Genomic DNA, 20673 nt, shown 5'->3' on the forward strand with positions numbered 1-20673 from the left:
TTATTCGCAGAAAACAATAATGTCAGGTTTCCGACAAAGACTAAAATCATCTAATTTCTTCAATAGTTGCGGTGACTTCCAGACAGTTTCAGAATAGAGATTAAAGTTCTGCTCCTCACTTTCAGTTCACCTAATGGAGCAAGTCCAACTTAACAGATGTTCCCATATTATGCGGCAGCAAGGCGTCTTCAATCACAAGACAGAATCTTGTTCATAGTGCCCACTGTCATTATTGGTTTTTTCTGACACTCACATTATATGCTTGTATTTCCCATTTCAATATATATTTATAAATAAATTTTATTTTTCCCCAAAGTTATTTTTATCCTATCATGGTCCTTGGATAACTAACAATAAGGAGCTGTTTTCGTTCCATATGTCTTCCCTGCAGACACTACTGACCTTTCACTCGCTATTTTTAAACATTTTAGATTTGCTTTCCCATGCAAATTGCACCATGTCTCAGCACAAAAAAACTTAAAAGCTAAACATTCGGTCCACTTCTTGCTGCAGCATCGTCATTCTTAAATAGAAAATCAATCAAATCCAACTTATTCTCTCACAAGAAATGACTCCTGTGTGGAAACAAAGTCGTTTAACTGGCATCTAACAAGGTAACTGAAAGTTGCATCTCTAATAAACTAAGCTCACTTTTCTCATCAAAGGCTGTCTTCTGTAAAGGGATTACCTCAACTGCTCCCAAACTTGATTATCTGCGAGACAGGGCGCTACACTTTGGCCAGTAATCTAGTTATTTCAGTTGGCATCGGGGTGAAGAGTTCACTGCAGTGGACGGAGCAGACAGCCTGACGACAGCAGACTGAATATTTAAGAATTTTTTCATCAGTAACATGTTCTGAAAGTCATTTTTAAACTTTGTGTTTTATTTCCAAGGCATCCAGAAGACAAAAGTTCATGTCTCATTTCTGGAGTTAAATGTCCGTTCATAGGGATTTAAATGATGTTTAAAAATTTGACGGACCATCATCAGCAGGAAAACATTGTGCTTTCAAATTTTTTCCCATTTGGGAGTAAAAATGATTATTTGGGGAGAATTACTGTAGTTTGCGGTCATAGAAAAATGACTGAGGGTTTTCAGCTCTTGTATTATTAGAAAACAGGATGGTTCATCTCAACGGCTTCATCCTCTAAAAAAGACTCAATAAAATGAAATTAGCTGTCACTGTTTTAGTCAAAACTGATGCTTATCTTACCAGTTTTCAAGGGAAACATGTTTATTAAAAACATTGAGTCTGTTTCCTTTTGACTTCTGTTTTCAGTTAAGACCAGCTTGACTGCCACAGCAGATTTACATCCAGGCTTAATTTTTTTTTGTATCAATGTAATATCAGGTCCTGGCTTTTGGCATTGAAACAAAACGCCATGACCTGGGTGGGGTCAGGTGTCATGACAGCTGACCTTGGGATCACTGGGATTAACCCTGTCAAACTCATCAGGCTCATTAAACAACGCAGTGAAGAATGTGACAACCGTCATGCCTGCAATGCCAGCACTACAGATATGAAGCGATGAAGTATACTTTGCTTCAATAGAACTTTTGTAATGCAAAGAATGCACCAGCCTAGGCCTGTACTGGAATCTGCACTGTACTGTGCAGTATGTATGTGTTTCAGAGGAACTTTTTTGTCCGGTAGTTTTGTTGTTTGGGGACTTGCAAATGGCTTTAAAATGTATTGAAAAACAAATGAAGAAGTTTGGTGGGTGAGAAATTTTCAAATGGTTATTATTCAAAGTGACAGAGAATCACACACAATTTTCTGCTCAACTACAACAAATATGAATCTCGAGGAAAAAAAGGTGAATTGTTCTTGGATTTGAACTATCTTACTTGCTTTGAAAAAAAAAAAGTAGAAGTTTATTCATAAAATGGGCCAAAACAAAAAAACAAACAAAACAAAACTCCGACTGGCTTCTAAATGTGACATACTCCGTGTGACACACATCAGCAGAAATCCATGGAAAGGAATACTTTTCAATGCTTACTGTTATGTTGAAAATGATCTTTTTGACGGCACCAAAACTTAGTTTGTGTTCTGGGAAGCACAGCTACATTCTAGAAACTTGCCTTAGCCTTATGAAGTTCCAACATACAGTTAAGGAATGTACTCACAGTTTAAACAATGAAAAGCAAAACATTTATTCATTTCTTTACATGGACAGATCGGCCATCATCTCCACTTATTGTGGCTGTTGCTGAAGCCATTACTTTACACTTGCTTGGCAGTTGATTGATTTTTCAGGAATAATTTATGTTCATAAGCTTCAGAATTTAATTCACTGAACCTCTGAAGCTAGCACGGAATTTTAGTGCAAATATCTCGGTTTAGAGCAGTGGGAAAAGCCACTGGTGCAGCAAACGCTGGTTGGCTTCAAGGGTCTTACATTGAGCTCAGGTAAGACAATCTACCAATCTAGCATAGGTGTTAAATACCTGGCAGGGATAATCTCTGAGACTGTAAGCATATTATAGTGATTTGTCCCACTGATGGCGTGAAGAACTCTCAACTATAAGTTATAATAGTTCTTACCACCGGACCAGCATTTCCTGTAATTTGACCTGCAGTGATGAATACTTTCCTTCAGTTACTGAGGTCAAACAGTTCAATGAGTGGTTGTTGTCAGACTTTGACGATCTTCCTCCTGATGAAGACCAAAGTTTTCAGCTCTTGCAGAAGACGTATCATCGTAGCTTCCTCGCGATTCAGACCAATTCAGACCATATGAAGCAGTCGATCAGCCACAGATCCTGAACAATGTGAGCTCATTCAACAACTCACAATTCCTATTGTTTTACCAGGTATAAGTTAGCAGGAATAGCGTGCTTTTTATGCAATGACAGTAGAGGGATACACCTGAGAGTTTTGCAGAATACGTTAGAGTACAATTAGACTAAGAAGTAATGCAGGACAAGTAGAAGACGTACAAGTCTGAGTTTTGCAACTGAAAGCAGGAAAAGTGGTGGGATGAGTTCTGGCCTCTGTCACTGTGAGGGACAATCACTTTCTTTTATTTAATTTCTTTTTTCGTCCAACCATTGCATCTTGTCTATATGGAGAACAGTTTACTGAGGAAACTGAAATCATGTCATTGGATGAACTATGAATCTTGGTTACACCTTCCAAGCAATGAATATACTCGATGTAATTCATTCAATGTGTATCCAAATAAATAAATGACTAAACAAATTGGTATATTCAAATTGCTTAATACATTTTTTAAAGATCGAAACAACTTGGATAAATTGGTCTCCTAATTTCATGATGACTTTCATATTTTGCATTGTTGCATTTAGTTTTTGGAAATCCACATTATCTCATGAACTTCTGGAAATCTCAAAAATGTACTTGAAGTTGGTTGAAAACCAGATTTTGGGTTTTAATGGGGAAAAAAGAACATGATCAATCGCATGATGAAACTTTTGATAAACTTTAATTTCTGTTGTATGAGTTACAAGACAACAATATCAGAAAATGAAAAAAAAAAACAACTGATGACTGTATGAAAAAATATAGTTTTAGACCAACGTACTGAATGAATTACCACTTTTTCTTTGTCATCAGTTTGCAGGCGGTGGAAGTGGTTAAGAAAAGAATGCCCTCCATTCAGCAGGAGGGATGGTGCATGTGCTTAATCAATCGGGAACATCCTCGACCTCCTTGATCTTCTGCCTCCTCGCTTGAGGAACTGTGACACTTTAACCTGAACACCAATGACTTGGCGGCGAGCCACAAGAACTGCACCCTGATGTAAAAAAGTATTCTATTCAAATAAAATGTAGCTATTTATCATTCTGTGAAAAGAGAGAGAGAGAGTTATTTTGTGCATGCTAAAAGTGTGGCATATTCTATAAATGTCAAAAATAAAAGGAAAATGACCAAGTTTATTACTCTACTCTATTATTTGATAGAAGTTGTCAATTTACATTTATTACATTAAAGTGAATGTAGTGTTTCTTTTTTTAAAATCTTTTGCATATAGTGTTTCAAATGGAACCTAAACACAGAGAGCCCAAAAAAATAAAATACATATCATATACAAGTATCTTTGTAACATCACACAAATTCATGCTTAACATTTACTCCTCCCAAGCCCCCAGCCCAAGCCCCTCCCAAAAAAAAAAAAAAAAAAAAAAAAGGAGGAGGTAGATCACAGCGGAACCAGTGATTATAATCGGAGATTATGGGCTGAATACAAAGAAGATCCTCTAATCTTATTTTCACCTGTTGCCCCTGGGGGCTATATAACCATGCCTGCTGAGTCACTTTAAGAAGTTAGAGAGCAGACTCTGCTGCTTTGACTGTGCTCCAGGGTTTTTTCTACTCTGCCAAGCAAGCAACTGAACCGGGAAGATGGCCTGGGAAGGAGGAAATGAGCCCAATGGCACGGAGGGCAAGAACTTCTACATCCCCATGAGCAACAGGACGGGGCTTGTGAGGAGCCCATTTGAATATCCACAGTACTATTTGGCGGATCCATGGCAATTCAAGATCCTGGCTTTATACATGTTTTTCCTGATCTGCACCGGCTTTCCCATCAACGCCCTGACACTGGTGGTCACAGCTCAGAACAAGAAGCTCCGGCAACCTCTCAACTTCATCCTTGTTAACTTGGCTGTGGCTGGACTCATCATGGTCTGCTTTGGATTCACTGTGACCATTTATTCTTGTATGTTTGGCTACTTTGCCATGGGCCCCATGAGCTGCGCTATTGAGGGATTCATGGCAACACTCGGAGGTAAACATTAGGAGAAGTCTCATGTTTTGACAGCTACAAGTTGTATGATTGAAACTGCTTGATGCCGGTGGACAGGTTTGAGTGTCTCCATCACAGCTTCTGATCTTCGTTCTTTCTTCTGCAGGTCAAGTAGCTCTGTGGTCTCTTGTCGTTCTGGCTGTTGAGAGATACATTGTGGTCTGCAAACCCATGGGCAGCTTCAAATTCACAGCCAGCCACGCCGGAGCTGGCTGCGCATTCACCTGGATCATGGCACTGTCCTGTGCTGCTCCTCCTCTTGGTGGCTGGTCAAGGTAATGAGACAATGAGGATGTCTGAAAAGACACACCTTTAGCACTTTTTTTAAAATGAATTATTAGGTGTCACCAATATGTCATTCATCTGTTCCTGATGCCTTGTTTTCACAGATACATTCCTGAAGGTATTCAGGTTTCCTGCGGGCCCGACTACTACACTCTGGCCCCAGGCTTCAACAATGAATCATACGTCATGTACATGTTCAGCTGCCACTTCTGTGTTCCCGTCTTCCTCATCTTCTTCACATATGGAAGCCTTGTGCTGACAGTCAAAGCCGTAAGTGAAGCTTCTTGTCTGTGTTCTGCCTTTGTAAAAGTTCACAGTTATCTCAGCTGAATCTCATTATGATCAATGATTAACTCAGCTTCACTAAGTAGCCCAACATGCATTGACAGATGATGGTTTTGCTTTCAGGCTGCAGCCCAGCAGCAGGACTCTGCATCCACCCAGAAGGCTGAGAAGGAAGTCACACGTATGTGCTTCCTGATGGTGCTGGGCTTCCTCTTTGCCTGGACCCCATACGCTTCCTTTGCTGCCTGGATCTTCTTCAACAAGGGAGCTGCATTCTCAGCTACAGCCATGGCTATCCCTGCCTTCTTCTCAAAGAGCTCCGCGCTATTCAACCCTGTCATCTACATTTTGATGAACAAACAGGTGAGTTCATTCTTACGCTGGATGAACTCTCACTTTATTTATTCATTTTTTATCAGCCTGTCAGTTTTAAATGAACAATGTTTATGTTTTCTGTCTTCGTCACCAAGTTATGGTTACAGACAAATGCTAATATGTTTTTTCTTTCCATTTCAGTTCCGTAACTGCATGCTTGCCACAGTTGGAATGGGCGGGATGGTTGATGATGAGACCTCAGTATCTGCCAGCAAGACAGAAGTGTCTTCTGTCTCTCAAGGCTAAAAACGGCACTTCTCCACACATCCTCCGCCCTGATGTCTTTCTGATTCTGAGTCGCTGTTCTGACCTGGAAATACGCAAAAGGATGAAATCTTAAAAAAATGGACATTTATATATATCAACATTCAGGCAACATTTTGCTGTCCACGTTTATTTTTGCGTGTTTTTAAGATGAAAACTGGACGGCAAAGTGAAACGCAGCCTGAGGTGTTTCTTTCTGAAGCAATCACTGGTGGTTTGTTTGGACGATGAGTGGGTGCTTTGTGACATGGAAAGGTTTGCAAATGTGTTAGCCTATGTCATTCTGTAAATATTTTGTAAACAAAAGAAAAATTAGGAAAATATATTAAATGCATGCATGAAAAGATTTACTGTCTCTTTTTTTTTTTTTTTACTTCTTATAAATGGTTCAGGTGTGACTAAAAACATCTGAGGATTGTAAATCCTGCTGTGGGAATCAATGAGACCTTTTACCAGCTAAATTTGAAAAAGCTACAAAAGCGCATGAAAACATTCTTCAACAGGAAATTATGCAAAATGATTGGAATGCAACAGAATATTTACTGGATATAAGTCTAGGAAATGCCTTTACTTGCAGAAAACCAGCAAAATGTTTCTCTGAACGTTTCGACTTGTCCCCAAATTGATTTCTTTGCTCATCAAACTGAGCCAGTGTTGTGGTGGACAACTTGGCTCACGCTTCTATTTTCAACCTCAGACTGACCCTGTGGTTTAGAAATAAAGGCTCAGAGGGAGTCCTCTGTAAGCCAAGGGACTTCAAGGGACAGCTCTGTCCGAGACCAACATCTAGGATTCTATAAAGGCAGAACAAGGCAGGAGAATATTAACCACACCAACACATTTCACAGACAGCTCTCAGGCAACACATGAGACCTACTGAGCAGTTTGTTCAGTGCAAGACCCAGCAAGTGGTGTCAGACTTCATCAGTGTCAGTGCCATGAGATAATGCCAGATGTGTTCGATCACTGCATCGTTCAGGTCAGGAGGTGGGGAACACTACAGTACAGTCAGGCACAAACTCAAGGAGTCTAAAGCCGCACACAAAAAGAGGACTGATGAGCACCTCTTTAATGATGACTCAACGCGCATGTAGCATGATATTCAGGACATTGCCGACTACAAAGGAACTCACTAACCATCCCTGGACAGTACTGACCATCTTGCAGAGAAGCAAAACCACTTCTTTTGGAAATGAAACATATAAAATCCACCCTTCCTACCAGCTCTGAGCTACACCAATACACTTAGAGATCACACTGATGTACAGAAGATGCTGCTGCCACTGCCTCATACAGTGCAACTGTTACAGAGAGAGACAAGAAAAACCTTCAACGACTGGGTAAGATGGCTGAGGAAATAATTGGTCTCCCTCCTGAACTTCCTGCACAGCATCTTCCAAACACATTGCCTCCGCAGAGAAATGCACATCCTGTCATATGCAACTCACCCATAATACCACCTGTTCTCTCCTCTGCCATCAGGGAGGCGGTACAGAGCGCTGAAGGCTCGTACCTACAGACTGCAACATAGCTTTGTTTTTTTTTTCCCAGGATGTCTCACTCAGAAGAGACTCTAATAATGTCCTGAAATTGCTTGAATGACTATTTGTTTTTAGTGATTTATATTAGTAATTCATTCGGTTTTACTATTTTTAAAGGTAACACACACACCCTGGGACTGTGACTAAGGAATAAGTAATATGACTGATTATTGAAACCATCCAGAAAATGCAATTTACTTAGTATTGTGCCTGTTTCAAATGGAACTAAAACAGGAAGTTTGTCGTTTTAATTTCTATATTTTAGATGAGGAAAGGCATTAGGTGTAACCCTAACCCTATGACATATGTCATATCTTAACATTTAAAATCCAAAGATCCACTCTGCCTAAATGTGCATCCAAAATGGCGCCAGGTGTGTCTCTGCAAAGACATGGAGCTAACACACGATAGTTAAACAAGGCTGTCCGGCTCTCTGGGGGTAAGTTCTGCGATGGTCTTCTAGTCGAGGGGGGTAAACGGGTTCTGAATCCAGTTGCGCTGCTTGTTGAGTTCTGGAAAGTAACGGTGCAGCTACATCCTCAATGCCTGCAAATGTGCACCGATGGATCTCGCCACAGCGCTGGGAATCTGGTGCTCCTCAGTGCTCAAAAGACTATCAAAGGATTCATAGTTGTTTTGTGCCACCTTTGATCCCACACCTCAAGCTTTCTTATTGTGGCCTCAATCTTATTCTGGACTTGAAAAGCAGTGACTGCTTTCTCCTGGAGCGAGAGACTGAGTCAGCTAAATACGCCAGAGCAGAAAGCCACTCAAAGTCACAGAATCGATCTGACAGCTCAAACTGTGTGTCCATAAACACTCCTCTCACTTTGTTTTATTTTATTTTTTTATTTATTTAACCTTTATTTAGCCAGGAAGGTCCCGTTGAGATTAAAAACCTCTTTTTCAAGGGAGTCCTGGGGGTTACAAAGTAATAAGTTACAATAAATAATAAGTTACAATAATGTCATGCAGTTCATAAAGCTGCATGAGCACTTTTCCATGTGAAAGCCAGACTTCAGTGTGTAGGAGAAGCTGCCGATGTTCGCTTCCCATCTCTGTGCACAAGATCCCAAACAGGCAGGACTGCCGAGGACGACTTTTGATTAAATACACTGTTTTTACAGCTTCATCCAAAACCTTCTTTAGGCTTGCAGGAATAGTCTTAGTGGGCAGCGCCTCATGGTGAATGCTGCAGTGGACAGCTGTGACCAGTGGAGCCACATCTTTAGCTCGCTTCACAACTCCACTCAGTCTTCCCGCCTCGGCCCTGGCTCCATCCATACAAACCAGTCCAATGCATTTTCCCCATTCCATTTTTTGTGTAGCCATAAATTAATTTGTCGCTCCCCCCATAGTGTTTGGTTGTAAAGACTTACAAAACACAAAATCCCCATGTATTCATATAATCCATCCAAGCATCCATATTCATAATCCATTATATTCATATCTGACGAAAGCGAGCAGGTTTGCCAAGGCCTCAATGCCAGTTGAGTTACTGGAGTATTTTCTTCTTTGTTTCCTTGATGGTTCTTTTGTCTGCTCATCCTGATCTTGAGCATGATCTTCAAATAAAAATCAGCAATAGACTGGTTTGCTTGACCGGGTTAATTGACAAACATCAGACAATTCATCAAGGTCAATAAAGTCTTAGAACAAAAACCCACTTCAGTGGCAATAATTGAGGCAGTAGAAGAAATCACTAAGACACTTGACCTTAAAAAAACATTCAGCTGGAATTTTTATCGATTTCAAGTAAGCCTTAGACACTTAGATCATTCAACCCTACTCAACAAACTTCAACTATGTGGTATGGGGGAGGGGTCGCTGGGGAGTGGCTAAGAAGCTAATTCATGTGTTCATGTGTTAAAATAGACTGTATTCGTCACATCAGACTTCACATTAGCTCTGTCCATCTTTTATATACAGTGAATGTTTTTTCCACACCAAGTTCCTGCGTTTGGAACATTACCTTAGGTATTATTCTTCTTGCTGGTTTTGAGTTGACGACAGGACGCATTTGAAAATTCACTATCTTAAGTGACCGATGTGGATTCTGGGGTTGGATTAAACAAGTTTTCTTCTTCCCACTCCTTTTTGGACAGAATGAAAGATTTTGAATGTTTGACTGGCATGTTTTCTGTTTTCCACTGAAAATGTGTGTATTATTGATTTAGTTTTGAGCAGCTCATTTGTATCATGAATGAATCAAAGACAGCACCTTTAGCAAACAATCCAGAGTTTTTGATGTTTCATTCAGCAGTCAAACTGCACTTATTCAAACCCATGCAAATCTTACCATATCTTACACAAAACACCGATTAGGTTCTGAAAAAAATCAAATTACGGTAACTGCTTCCGATTCCTGAAAAGCAGTGCATCACCTTGCCTGTCTGAGTGACTACGCATCCTCTATCCTGTCTTACTTTCACAGCTCATTGGATAAAGACCTTCTAATTACCAGGTCTAGACCTGAGCTTTCAGCTCTAATCACATTAGATATTCTGCCACACTGTGTCTCCGACTCAGTAAAAAATATAAGCTTTTCCAATATTTTCTTATTCTTGACTGGTTTGACAGTTTTTAATACAAGTTATATAAGCATACCAATTCCATTGTCTTTTTTTTGTTTGTTTGTTTTTTTGGGGGGGGGGGGGGTCAATTTTTTTTGAGCAACATACAGTAAATTAAGTGATGAACTGATGCAGAGTTTCAGGTCATCTGGATGTTTTTTCTAGGAGGTGATGGAAACTCAGAAACCAATGACAATCATCTAATCCAGAATTAAAAGCACATAGCTACAAGGTTTGTGTCCTCAGTGCGACACCCTGATATGTTACCTAGTCCAGTAATATATCACAGCGCTTAAAAGGACCTCCTGAAGATTCATCTTATGTTCCATTTGAAATCCTGCTCAAACAGTAGCTACTAAATGTTTGATACACATATTTTTGAATGCTATTTTTTTAATTCAGGGGCAAAAAAAAGGTGTTTGTATCTATATGTCTTATATCTTTCAAAACTGCCTGTATTTTGGCCATTTTTTGGTACATTTATAAGAAATAGAGCACACAAATTTTCTACTTTCAGTTGTATGGTATAGATTTAATCTACAGAAATATTGGTCTCGGTCTACACTATTGTTGCAAAGAAACTTGTCTCCGAAATGTAAAATGAGTATAACATAGAGTAGAACATCATCAATAAAAGCTCATGTCTTGAAACTTTAAATAGAGAGTGACTGACTGTCTTCATTCAGGAAAACGCGATCGCTGCGGGGTTTAATGCCTTGCTTGTGTGTCTGTTGAGTAGATTATCCCAGTGGAGGGTCCCCTCACTCTTTGACAGCACTGTGCAAACAAGGTACCACATGGCACTACTGAGGCCCTGCTGTGGGTCACCGTGCCCCCAGCAGGCTGTAAATAACCCGAAGAGGAAATGGAAGCATGTGACCTTTCAGTTCAGATCTGAACAACACTTTCATCAAGCTCATCTAAGTCTTGATATCGTACTAAACTCCATATCATCAAGTCTGGATGAAATGTTTAATGCATGAATTTATTTATTCATTCTCACATATAAACATTTCCAAATGTATAGAAAATACTATTTTTTTTACCCTGATACTGGCACTGATATGTTTAATGCACCTGAAGTTTTGCACAGTCAGAATATCCCATAAAACGTCCAAAGTTAATGTCAACAAGATCAATGCAAATCTTCTTTAGGTTAAAAGAAGTGCAGCCCGCTGTTATGAACATGCTGCTCTCCAAACGCTTGCAAAAAAAAAAACAAAATAAATAAAAATTACACTGCCTTTGAGATGTGTTCGGTTGCAGTGGTTGATTTTAGCCACCTGCAAAGGTATTAAGTTGGATTTCAGCCGGCTCAGTTTTGGACATTAGCCATGGCTTGTTGTACAGGTGGAACCAAACCTCAAACCAAGCTGAAGATACAGAAATCTTTGAATTTCATAGCTCTCTTGGTACGCCCGCCCCTTCACTAAAGCAGTGTGAAAGAAACTCCATCGTGAGTTATAACAAACAAACTGCAAACAAATTCATGTTTTGCTTTCCCCAGAGATCTATGGAGTCTTTATTCATATATAAAATATTATCACAACTCAGATGGAGAATGTGAAAGGTTTTGTACAATTCACACCAAACTTTGTAGACTTTTCCCCAGGAAGTTTTGTCTTCCCTCCACACCCTCCATGTGCCACTTTGAAGACATGAGCGACCCTTGCTAACATTACAAGCTTTCCTCATGATGGAATGATTTTACTGTACTTGGGTTGACCTTTTAATCTTTCCTCTTTTTGTTTTTCTTTTTTACATTAAAAACAGTGCAGATATTTTCAAGATGTTTCCAGTGGGCGGGTATCCTTTAGCCAGCTGGGATTAGCTTCAGTGACCAAACCACAAATTGGATAAACTGGCTTGATGGATGGATAAAGCTATTGTCTTCATTACATCAAAACAAACAAACAAACAAACAAACAAACAAACAAAAAAGCTGTTTATTCTATTATTCTCTTTTATTATTTTCAGTCTGTGATTATAAGCAAAGTGCATTCAGCGTGTTTGTCACACTGAAAGTATTTATTTCTGTTGTTCAAACACTTTCAGATATTCTGAACACACAAAATTAGATAATTTGCAAGCATTTTTAATACATATTCAAAATTATGTCCAGAAATTTGTAAATGCAATTCATTGTGAAAAAGCACTCTACATATTATTTTGAACTTGAGTGATTTGTTGATTTATGCTGTTCAGTAAATAGCTCATAGTCAAAAGTTAAATTGGGAGGACGGGGAGTCAAAGTAAGCATCCGAAAGTGTTGTTTGTGTTCAATTTTATGACACAAAGGACTTGTCGAGATGTTGCAGTTGTTCAGTTGATGTACTGTTTTTGGATTGAGTGCTTGGATGTCAGCGCTTTACTCAGTCCACGTCGCAGATTATTCCAGATGAAGATGGTAGGAAGGCATTGAAATTCCTCCACACAGAAATAGTCCACTTCTGAGATGATTGTAGGAGCAGGTATGCCACTGTTACGTCCATTCCAGTAGTGATCAGTGTGCAGCGACAAGCCGCGGAGAGATGTCTTTGTTCATTGACACTCAACAGCAGAGTCGCGCTGGCTGCAGTCGGAGCGGAGAAGTGAGATCACGCCAGTGAAAGTTGCATATGGTGTCCCGTCTGTTATGAAGTCCATCGCTGCCAAGTGCGTTTTCCTCTCAGCCTTGGAGGTGGATCCCAAGATCTACTGGGCCACAGCCTAAATTGTGGAGACAGAAAATGCAGTCAGCCTTCAGCACCACATTCAGTTGAACGACCTGCAGCTGCAAAGTAACATTAATTTAAGGTGTTGCTTTGATTTAAACCTCTTCTCTTGTCTTACTATTTTGACTCACGGAATGAAGCTCCTGAAAGGGGAATACATTTCTTACATCTACTTTACAAAAAAAAAAAAAAAAAGAAAGAAAAAACCAACCAAGCACCATGTAGAAAAAAAGTGATATATGAGGAGAGATTTGGATGGTTCCTACTTAACCTAAAGCTGACATCTATATGCTCATATACACAGCTATAAATGTGATTCTTTTAAAGACAATTGAAAAATAACATACAGTGTATAAGGTATATTGTACTTTACTGTAAATCTACCTTCTTCAGGAAAAAAAGTTCTCCATAGAATCTCCTAAAATAGAGCGTGTAAGTCTCAGGGTGGCACAGAAGAAGTTATAGAAATTTAGTTACACTTACACTGTGAAGTCAAGACACTCTTTGATGGTTTTGGGGGCATGAATCTTCCTCTTAAATCTATACTTAGTGATTTGTTGTTCTTTATAGTGCAGATTGAATGGCTTGGAGCTGCCAGAGAAGTATGGAAGGTGGGACAACAACAGCCCATTCACATTTACAGCGACGACCACACCTGTTGTTCATATTATCATCGTCCACAACAGCAAAGAAAAATCTGACATCTCCTCATTAATCTCCTATTCTCTCATTATGAAAAAAAAATCAAAGCTTGAGAGCTCGGACTCAATAGAGGCGTCATGAATCAGCCCCAGCAGATGTGGCCTGAGCTGAATTAGCTTTGTTCAAACTTTTGGAAAACTTAAAAGCCTTGTTTGAGGTGAACAAGTAAGTTAAAACATCCATGATGTTCAGTCACTTTACCACATGTGAATATTTATTCCTCGAATTTCATTTGGATGTTCGTTCATTATTTGGCACTGAACTTCATTGCATTCTTTTAATAATTGATACAAAAGTGTAGCTTTGAAACTTTGTATCTTTGAATTAACAACCTGAACTTCCTTAAAAACCTCGATCTCTCTTTTATCGCCATCATCATGTAGAACAAAGAAAATCCATGGCTTACAGAACAAAATCAGCAGTTTTACACAAATAACTCACTGTTTTCTCACAAGCCCCATAGTTCTCTGTATCATTGGTAAAATCAATAAGAGATCCTGCAGTTCAGGCTTAAAGTCAGCATTATTGCAACGAGAGAGAAAATTCAACACATGCATGAACTAAAAAAGGGAATGCATTTATAAGAGTTTTTTTAAGCTGTCTGTGTATATGGTGTATAACAACACAAAATGTTGTTGGCAGCTTTCTGCATTAGAGAAAATCATTCAAATTCCTCTGCGATTTATGAAAAGAAAACACAAAACGAGAGTTTAAAACTCTCAGAGTTTATTTCTGACTCAATTTTTATATTTAGTTTCTCTCACTTTCCTAAAGCATCAAAATCAAGTCAATACTGAAACTTAAAGCAACTTAAATTGACTTCATGACATTCAGTATTTATTGTATGAATAGAATTCACACTCAGCAATTGTAGCAGGGTTTGTTCTTTGTCTTTGTAAGTGCAGCCTGTTGCTGCTGTGAAGTAAGCTGCCACTCATAACCTCATCATATCAGCACATGCTCCTTCACTCTGGGATTTATCAATTCAACAGCTTCTAAACTCCAAACAGATAAACCAGAGATGGCACTGAAGGAAGTTCAGTATAACTAATTACTATTTAAAAAAGACAAGAAAATGCATGGTATCAGTGAAAACTTCATTCATTAGATAAACAATGCACTTTACCTGAAATTTTGGCCATGAATCCCCTGACGGTCCAGGCTTAGCTGGTGCAGTGGTTTATCCGTCATTAGCCCCACACCGCTTGAGCAGCATAGATTTGAGCGATTGCTTCAATTTCATTGACGAAAAATGTAATAGTCTTTGATGCAGGAAAAAAACTGAAAAAAGAACAGAAATCAGAAATCAAAAATAAACCGTGGCTGTTCTAAAAGACTTCACTCCCAGTGTGTTTGCATGGCAGCGTCTCAAAGTGCTGTTTCTCAGCGTCATAGAGATCTTGCAGAATTACACTGTGCTTAAGTCAATTATGGTGCCTAAACATTTCACTAAAAACGTTAAGGTAGTGAAATTGGATTTCAGGTTGGTTGAGGTGAAAAGAAAACTGTTAATGAACTTAAAAGCTTTTATTGAGGTCAAGTAATAAGGTCATCACATGTGACGCCTTAAGTGTGCTAAGAGTTAAGGTTCTTTTCCACCTTCCTGAAGACACTGTAATTCAATGATTTCCTTAAAAAACCTTTCTTCAGGCCCAACAGTCAAATCCAGGTATACACATGGAACACAACTGACACAAGACTGAAAGTAAATCATTTGTATTGCAATCAATAATCTAGTAATAGCAAGTAAAATTACCATTTTTGTCATTTTAAAAGTAATAAAGCCAATAAAACAATACATTGAGCCAATATAACTTCTTTATTTTGTATTAAGAATTTAGCTTTTTAATTCATTGAAGTAACATTAAACAACCCCTTGAAAATATAATAACTGCCATCACTTCTTTTTCATTTTTTTTTACATAATGTCTCCATATTGGTTGTCAATGTGCCGGCAGGTTATGATATTATTTGCATTATTACATTTAAAATGGCTGACATTATTATGGTATTGTCAGGTTTTGTGTTATTAGCCAAATATGATCGGCTCATAAAATACCAAATAAACATGTATAGAAAAGCCGGTACACACATTTATATCGGTCTGAACTTCTGCATAATAGTCAGTCAGTTTGCACAAAAATTCAGTTTTTAGCATCTGATTGAAATCTCACACAGAGACAGCAAGTTAAAATGATTGGATTTGTTAAAGCGCCAGATGTATCAAACAAACAAATGATTTTAAACAGTGGAACACAACAAACATGTTTATGTGAATTCTTCATAGTTAATGGATGGAGCTGCTGTCTGTTGTCAGTCGTCTGTCTTGTAATCCTTCTTTGATTGAAAGAAACAGGAAAGACACTGGGAAGTGTGTTGATTCGAGACCTTGTTGGCCACTGATAGCACTGCCGTGACCTAATGAAGAAGCCAAATTAGATAAGTCTTTGGTAAACATTTTGAGTCTGATCTGTGGGATTAATCTTTTGCTATATCACAGCCAGGCCACGGCTAATGAGACACTGAGATTAATCTAATCAGGATAAAGACACCTACAGTTCCTCATGTTGAGACTGACGCTAAGGATTGGCCTCAATACACAAGCACAAACAAATTTCTGATTAAAACAACCAAATTTCTGCAATAAGCCAAGGAAGTGTAACGATTATGTAAGATTTCTCTCATTGTCTAATCTTCTATCATTACGTCACATGAGAACATGCGTGCAAATATGCCTCGGCAAATATACTATTTTCAACATATTTAGTACTGTTAGATGACGTATTTATTAACAAATGATTCCAACCAAAGCAGAAAAAACTGGCTGATTTCCCTTGATTAGTCAGGATTACAATAATTTCTGCAGACCTGTGAAGTGGGGCAAATGACTTTAGACACCATCCTCTCTATCCGGTGTTAAGATTAATTATTGACCTTCCACAACCTGACAATCCCGTAATCCCACTTTGGCAATTTGACGAAAGCGCCAGTGAACAGGTATAAAAACCACCCATCGCCACTCTGAGGCTTGTGTGCACCTGCTCTCATCAGAGTCTTTGCAGGAAGAATCTCAGCAGAACAACCGACCAGCAAAGATGGTGTGGGACGGAGGAATTGAGCCCAATGGCACTGAAGGCAAGAACTTCTACATCCCTATGTCCAACAGGACTGGGATTGTTAGAAGTCCTTTTGAATACCCACAGTATTACATGGTAGACCCAATGGTCTTCAAGCTTCTAGCGTTCTACATGTTCTTCCTGATCTGCACCGGGACGCCCATCAACACCCTGACGCTCTTCGTAACCGCTCAGAACAAGAAGCTCCGTCAGCCTCTCAACTACATCTTAGTCAACCTGGCTGTGGCTGGACTTATTATGTGCATGTTTGGCTTCACCATCACCATCACATCTGCCTTCAACGGCTACTTCATTCTTGGACCCACCTTCTGTGCTATTGAGGGATTCATGGCCACACTTGGAGGTAAGGAAGAAGCAACAAAACATTCCTCTGTAGTGAAAAAAAAGTTTTTCTTACTTGTTTTACCCTCAGGAGTAGAATCTGAACGGTCTTATGTCTTTTCTTCCTGCAGGTGAAGTTGCTCTCTGGTCTCTTGTGGTTCTGGCTGTTGAGAGATACATTGTCGTCTGCAAGCCCATGGGAAGCTTCAAATTCACTGGAACCCATGCTGGAGCTGGAGTCCTCTTCACCTGGATCATGGCCATGGCTTGCGCAGCACCCCCTCTTTTCGGCTGGTCCAGGTAATGAACACCAACATATTGCAGGAACCTACTTGTTTTAAAAGCCACTGAAACACCTCAAAAAGGTGACAGTGTGTCATATTACAGGATCTTGAATGACGGTAGATGATAAAAGGCTGCTGCAGTTGAATGGACACTCATTTTCTTCTCTTTAACCTCTGACAGGTACATTCCTGAGGGCATGCAGTGCTCATGTGGACCCGACTACTACACTCTGGCTCCAGGCTACAACAATGAGTCATATGTCATCTACATGTTTGTTGTTCACTTCTTCTTGCCAGTCTTTGTCATTTTCTTCACTTATGGAAGCCTTGTGCTGACAGTCAAAGCCGTAAGTAAATTTCTGTTCATCACTTTCACTCACGCTCTGTAAACTAATCTGAAAACTAACTAAAAAAAAAAATGTGATACCTGCAGGCTGCAGCCCAGCAGCAAGACTCAGCTTCCACCCAGAAGGCTGAGAAGGAAGTGACACGCATGTGCGTCTTGATGGTCTTTGGCTTCCTGGTAGCTTGGACACCCTATGCCACCTTCGCTGGATGGATCTTCCTGAACAAGGGAGCTGCCTTCTCTGCCCTGACTGCTGCTATCCCTGCTTTCTTTGCAAAGAGCTCCGCCTTGTACAACCCTGTCATCTATGTGCTGATGAACAAGCAGGTTGGTTACACACGCCGCTTTGCATAAGCTTTTCTTCTTCATTCAAAGTGGATCTGTGTGCTCAGCAGCCTTTGTATTCTTCCTTCCAGTTCCGTAACTGCATGCTGAGTGCTATTGGAATGGGCGGCATGGTGGAGGATGAGACCTCAGTTTCCACAAGCAAGACAGAAGTGTCCTCAGTGTCTTAATTCTGATGACATCTTCAAATCTGTGGACATTTTACTTTCCGATTGCTTCCAGATTTTAGGAGATCCCATCAAAAAGAAAGTCTTCAACTTTTGCCAAATGGAATTATGGATTCAACAAGCGGACTCTGGAACAAACACACTGAGGAATTCTTTTTCATCTGCAAATATGTGTAAAATAACAAGTGTAAAAAAAAATGCATTTGCTGTGGAGGTGATCTTGTTCAGCATTTGTGTGTGAGTGTGTGTCTGTGAGCTAATATGAGTGAGTGAGTGACTGAGCGAGTGTGAGTCCACCTCTACTCACAAGACCAACCTGCTGAAATGTGACCAACACTTTTCACTGGTGAATGCACTAACACATGTGGGGCATTTTCATGTAATTATATGGAGCATATGTTTTGCTGGGTTACCAGTGACATTATTTTTATGTACATTATGAAAATGAAAAAAAACCAAAAAACAAATAGGATGGATTAGATAATAAATGCATGCATGAAAAGAAGTTTTCTGTTGTCCTCTCCTCCTTTCTCGACTACACTTGCTGGCTTGTTTTAAACCTGAGAAGATTTTTACCAACTTACCTTAGATTGAACAGCAGTTTCTTGAGCCAATTACATACTTTACAAAACAATTTGATAACAGTCCCAGAAAACTTAATATTTTGTTGGTTCATTACTTTGTGGATTTCAGTCAGAAAGAAACCAATGAAATCGGTCAACTATATTGAACGGTGATAGCAAATAGGAGTATTTCTCCAATTAGAAATGACACTATCATCTGTCATCAACAAAACTTTTATGGCTTATGTGGACAGCAGAATATATTTTTTTATACAAGTTTAACACATGCCAGCACTTCTCAATTGTTGACTTTATTTGTACAAGAGCGAAATCTGAGGTGACAAGTCACTAAGTATTGACTCTTTGAAAGAAAGCATCATGAAGTAATCCGCTTGGATAAATTCCTTCTCTGCATTTTATTCATAGTTAACTTTACCAAACAGCTCAGAGTGGTGAGCTGCCACATTAGAGACTGTAAACAACACTCCAAGGAGCTGCTTGGAGTCAAGGGTCTTCAGGAACCTCTTTTCTAATCTTTAGGCCACTTTCAGGCATTACTATGTTCTGAGTAATGGGTTTTCTGATTTCTCAATACTTCCACTACTTACATTTTAGCACAGATATCTGTACCTTCTTCTCCTTACACTCTCCTTACACTCTTAAAATTGTTTTTTTTTTCTTCTTTTAGAATCACAGAGAGTGATTCTGAGCAATAGAAAAAGGACCAGACACATAACTCCCTCATTACACAAAAAAGGCTGAAGGTGACTTAAAAGTGCACAGATCACCTATTAGGTCATCAACTTTTTAACTTTTACTGAGGTAAATCAGTTAAATCAGCAGATTTACTTCACTTTGATACAAAAGCTTACTTAACTGCATCATAGTTGAAAGTCTCCTGCAATCATGCATGACTTGTTGTTGTGCACAAGTCAGTGTATGTGTATGTGACGCATTGGGCAAAGGGCCACGGACCAGATTAAAACAGTCAGCTTATGCTTCCTCGAGGATTTGGAAGAGTGATGCAGAGTAACCTGGATGTTACTGGCAGCAAAAAAACAGCAGCAGCTGTGTCTGTGATTGTACCTTCCCTTGTACTGGCTTTATACTACTGTTTATTAACTGCTTTGCATGTTTTACTATTTTCACAGCACTCAAGTGTGTTTTGATGACGCTCATGTCACGTTTCTCTTCTGATCTTTTTTGTATGATTTTTCCTTAAAGAAATACATTATCTCCCTCCTCAAATCACCTAATTCTAAAGGGAACGTTTACAGGCTCACGCTTCACAAACTGTCCACAAACACGAGAGCAGACACTAAAACCAAGACATGAGTTTCCTCACGACAGCCCTGAGGAAAGACGTCTTATGACTGAACACATGTTTAATTAAAGCCGCAAGCGGCATTGGACGGGACCTCGCCCTCTGGCAAGGTGGCCTGACTGAGGTCGTCCTTGTACATTGATGACCGAAGTCCAGGTCACTGGGAACCTTGCTCCTCCATAGACTTCCAGCACCCTGTCACCGAACATGGAGTTGTTAGCATCTCCCATCCACTAACATGTAGCTGTTAGCATGTCTTTTCCACTAACATGCAGCAGTTAACATCTCATATCCACTAACATGGAGTTGTTAGCATGTCCCATCCACTAACATGTAGCTGTTAGCATCTGTCACCCACTGACATGGAGTTATTAGCATCTCCAATCCATTAACATGTAGATATTAGCATCTGTCATACACTAACATGTAGGTGTTAGCATCTCTCATCCGCTGACATGTAGCTGTTAGCATCTCTCATACACTAACATTTAGCTGTTAGCACTGAAGTCTCAGTCATTGGGAACCTTGGAGCTGCAGTGCGGGAAGCTCCATTGCCGTGGCCCCTGCTGAATCGGTTGGATCTAAATAACTTCTGAAGGACTCTGACAGTGACTTTTTACATCGCTGAAACTCTGAAAGAAGGATGAATTTGTTGTAAACAAGCTTGAATACTA

The 20673-nt window shown here is 39.6% G+C and overlaps 1 protein-coding gene across 1 annotated transcript; it reads left to right on the forward strand.

Annotated features, from left to right (window-relative positions):
• Positions 1-4276: 4276 nt before the first annotated feature.
• LOC115388111 (pineal opsin-like) lies at positions 4277-18308 on the forward strand. The gene is made up of 10 exons (XM_030091052.1): positions 4277-4755; positions 4880-5048; positions 5163-5328; positions 5467-5706; positions 5860-5959; positions 16510-16992; positions 17102-17270; positions 17436-17601; positions 17688-17927; positions 18017-18308. The coding sequence occupies exons 1-10, from the start codon at positions 4371-4373 to the stop codon at positions 18113-18115; spliced, it is 2217 nt and encodes a 738-aa protein (XP_029946912.1). The 5' UTR covers positions 4277-4370; the 3' UTR covers positions 18116-18308.
• Positions 18309-20673: the final 2365 nt, after the last annotated feature.

This window comes from Salarias fasciatus, chromosome 5, assembly GCF_902148845.1.
Source record: "Salarias fasciatus chromosome 5, fSalaFa1.1, whole genome shotgun sequence".
NCBI lineage: Eukaryota > Metazoa > Chordata > Actinopteri > Blenniiformes > Blenniidae > Salarias > Salarias fasciatus.

Bases quoted from the DNA above. Each gene is read 5' to 3' on its own strand.
- LOC115388111 (XM_030091052.1), top strand. From the start codon at position 4,371: ATGGCCTGGGAAGGAGGAAATGAGCCCAATGGCACGGAGGGCAAGAAC. The intron at 5,329-5,466 runs GTAAGTGAAGCT...TTTTGCTTTCAG, and splicing joins TTGTGCTGACAGTCAAAGCC to GCTGCAGCCCAGCAGCAGGA. The intron at 17,271-17,435 runs GTAATGAACACC...AACCTCTGACAG, and splicing joins CCTCTTTTCGGCTGGTCCAG to GTACATTCCTGAGGGCATGC.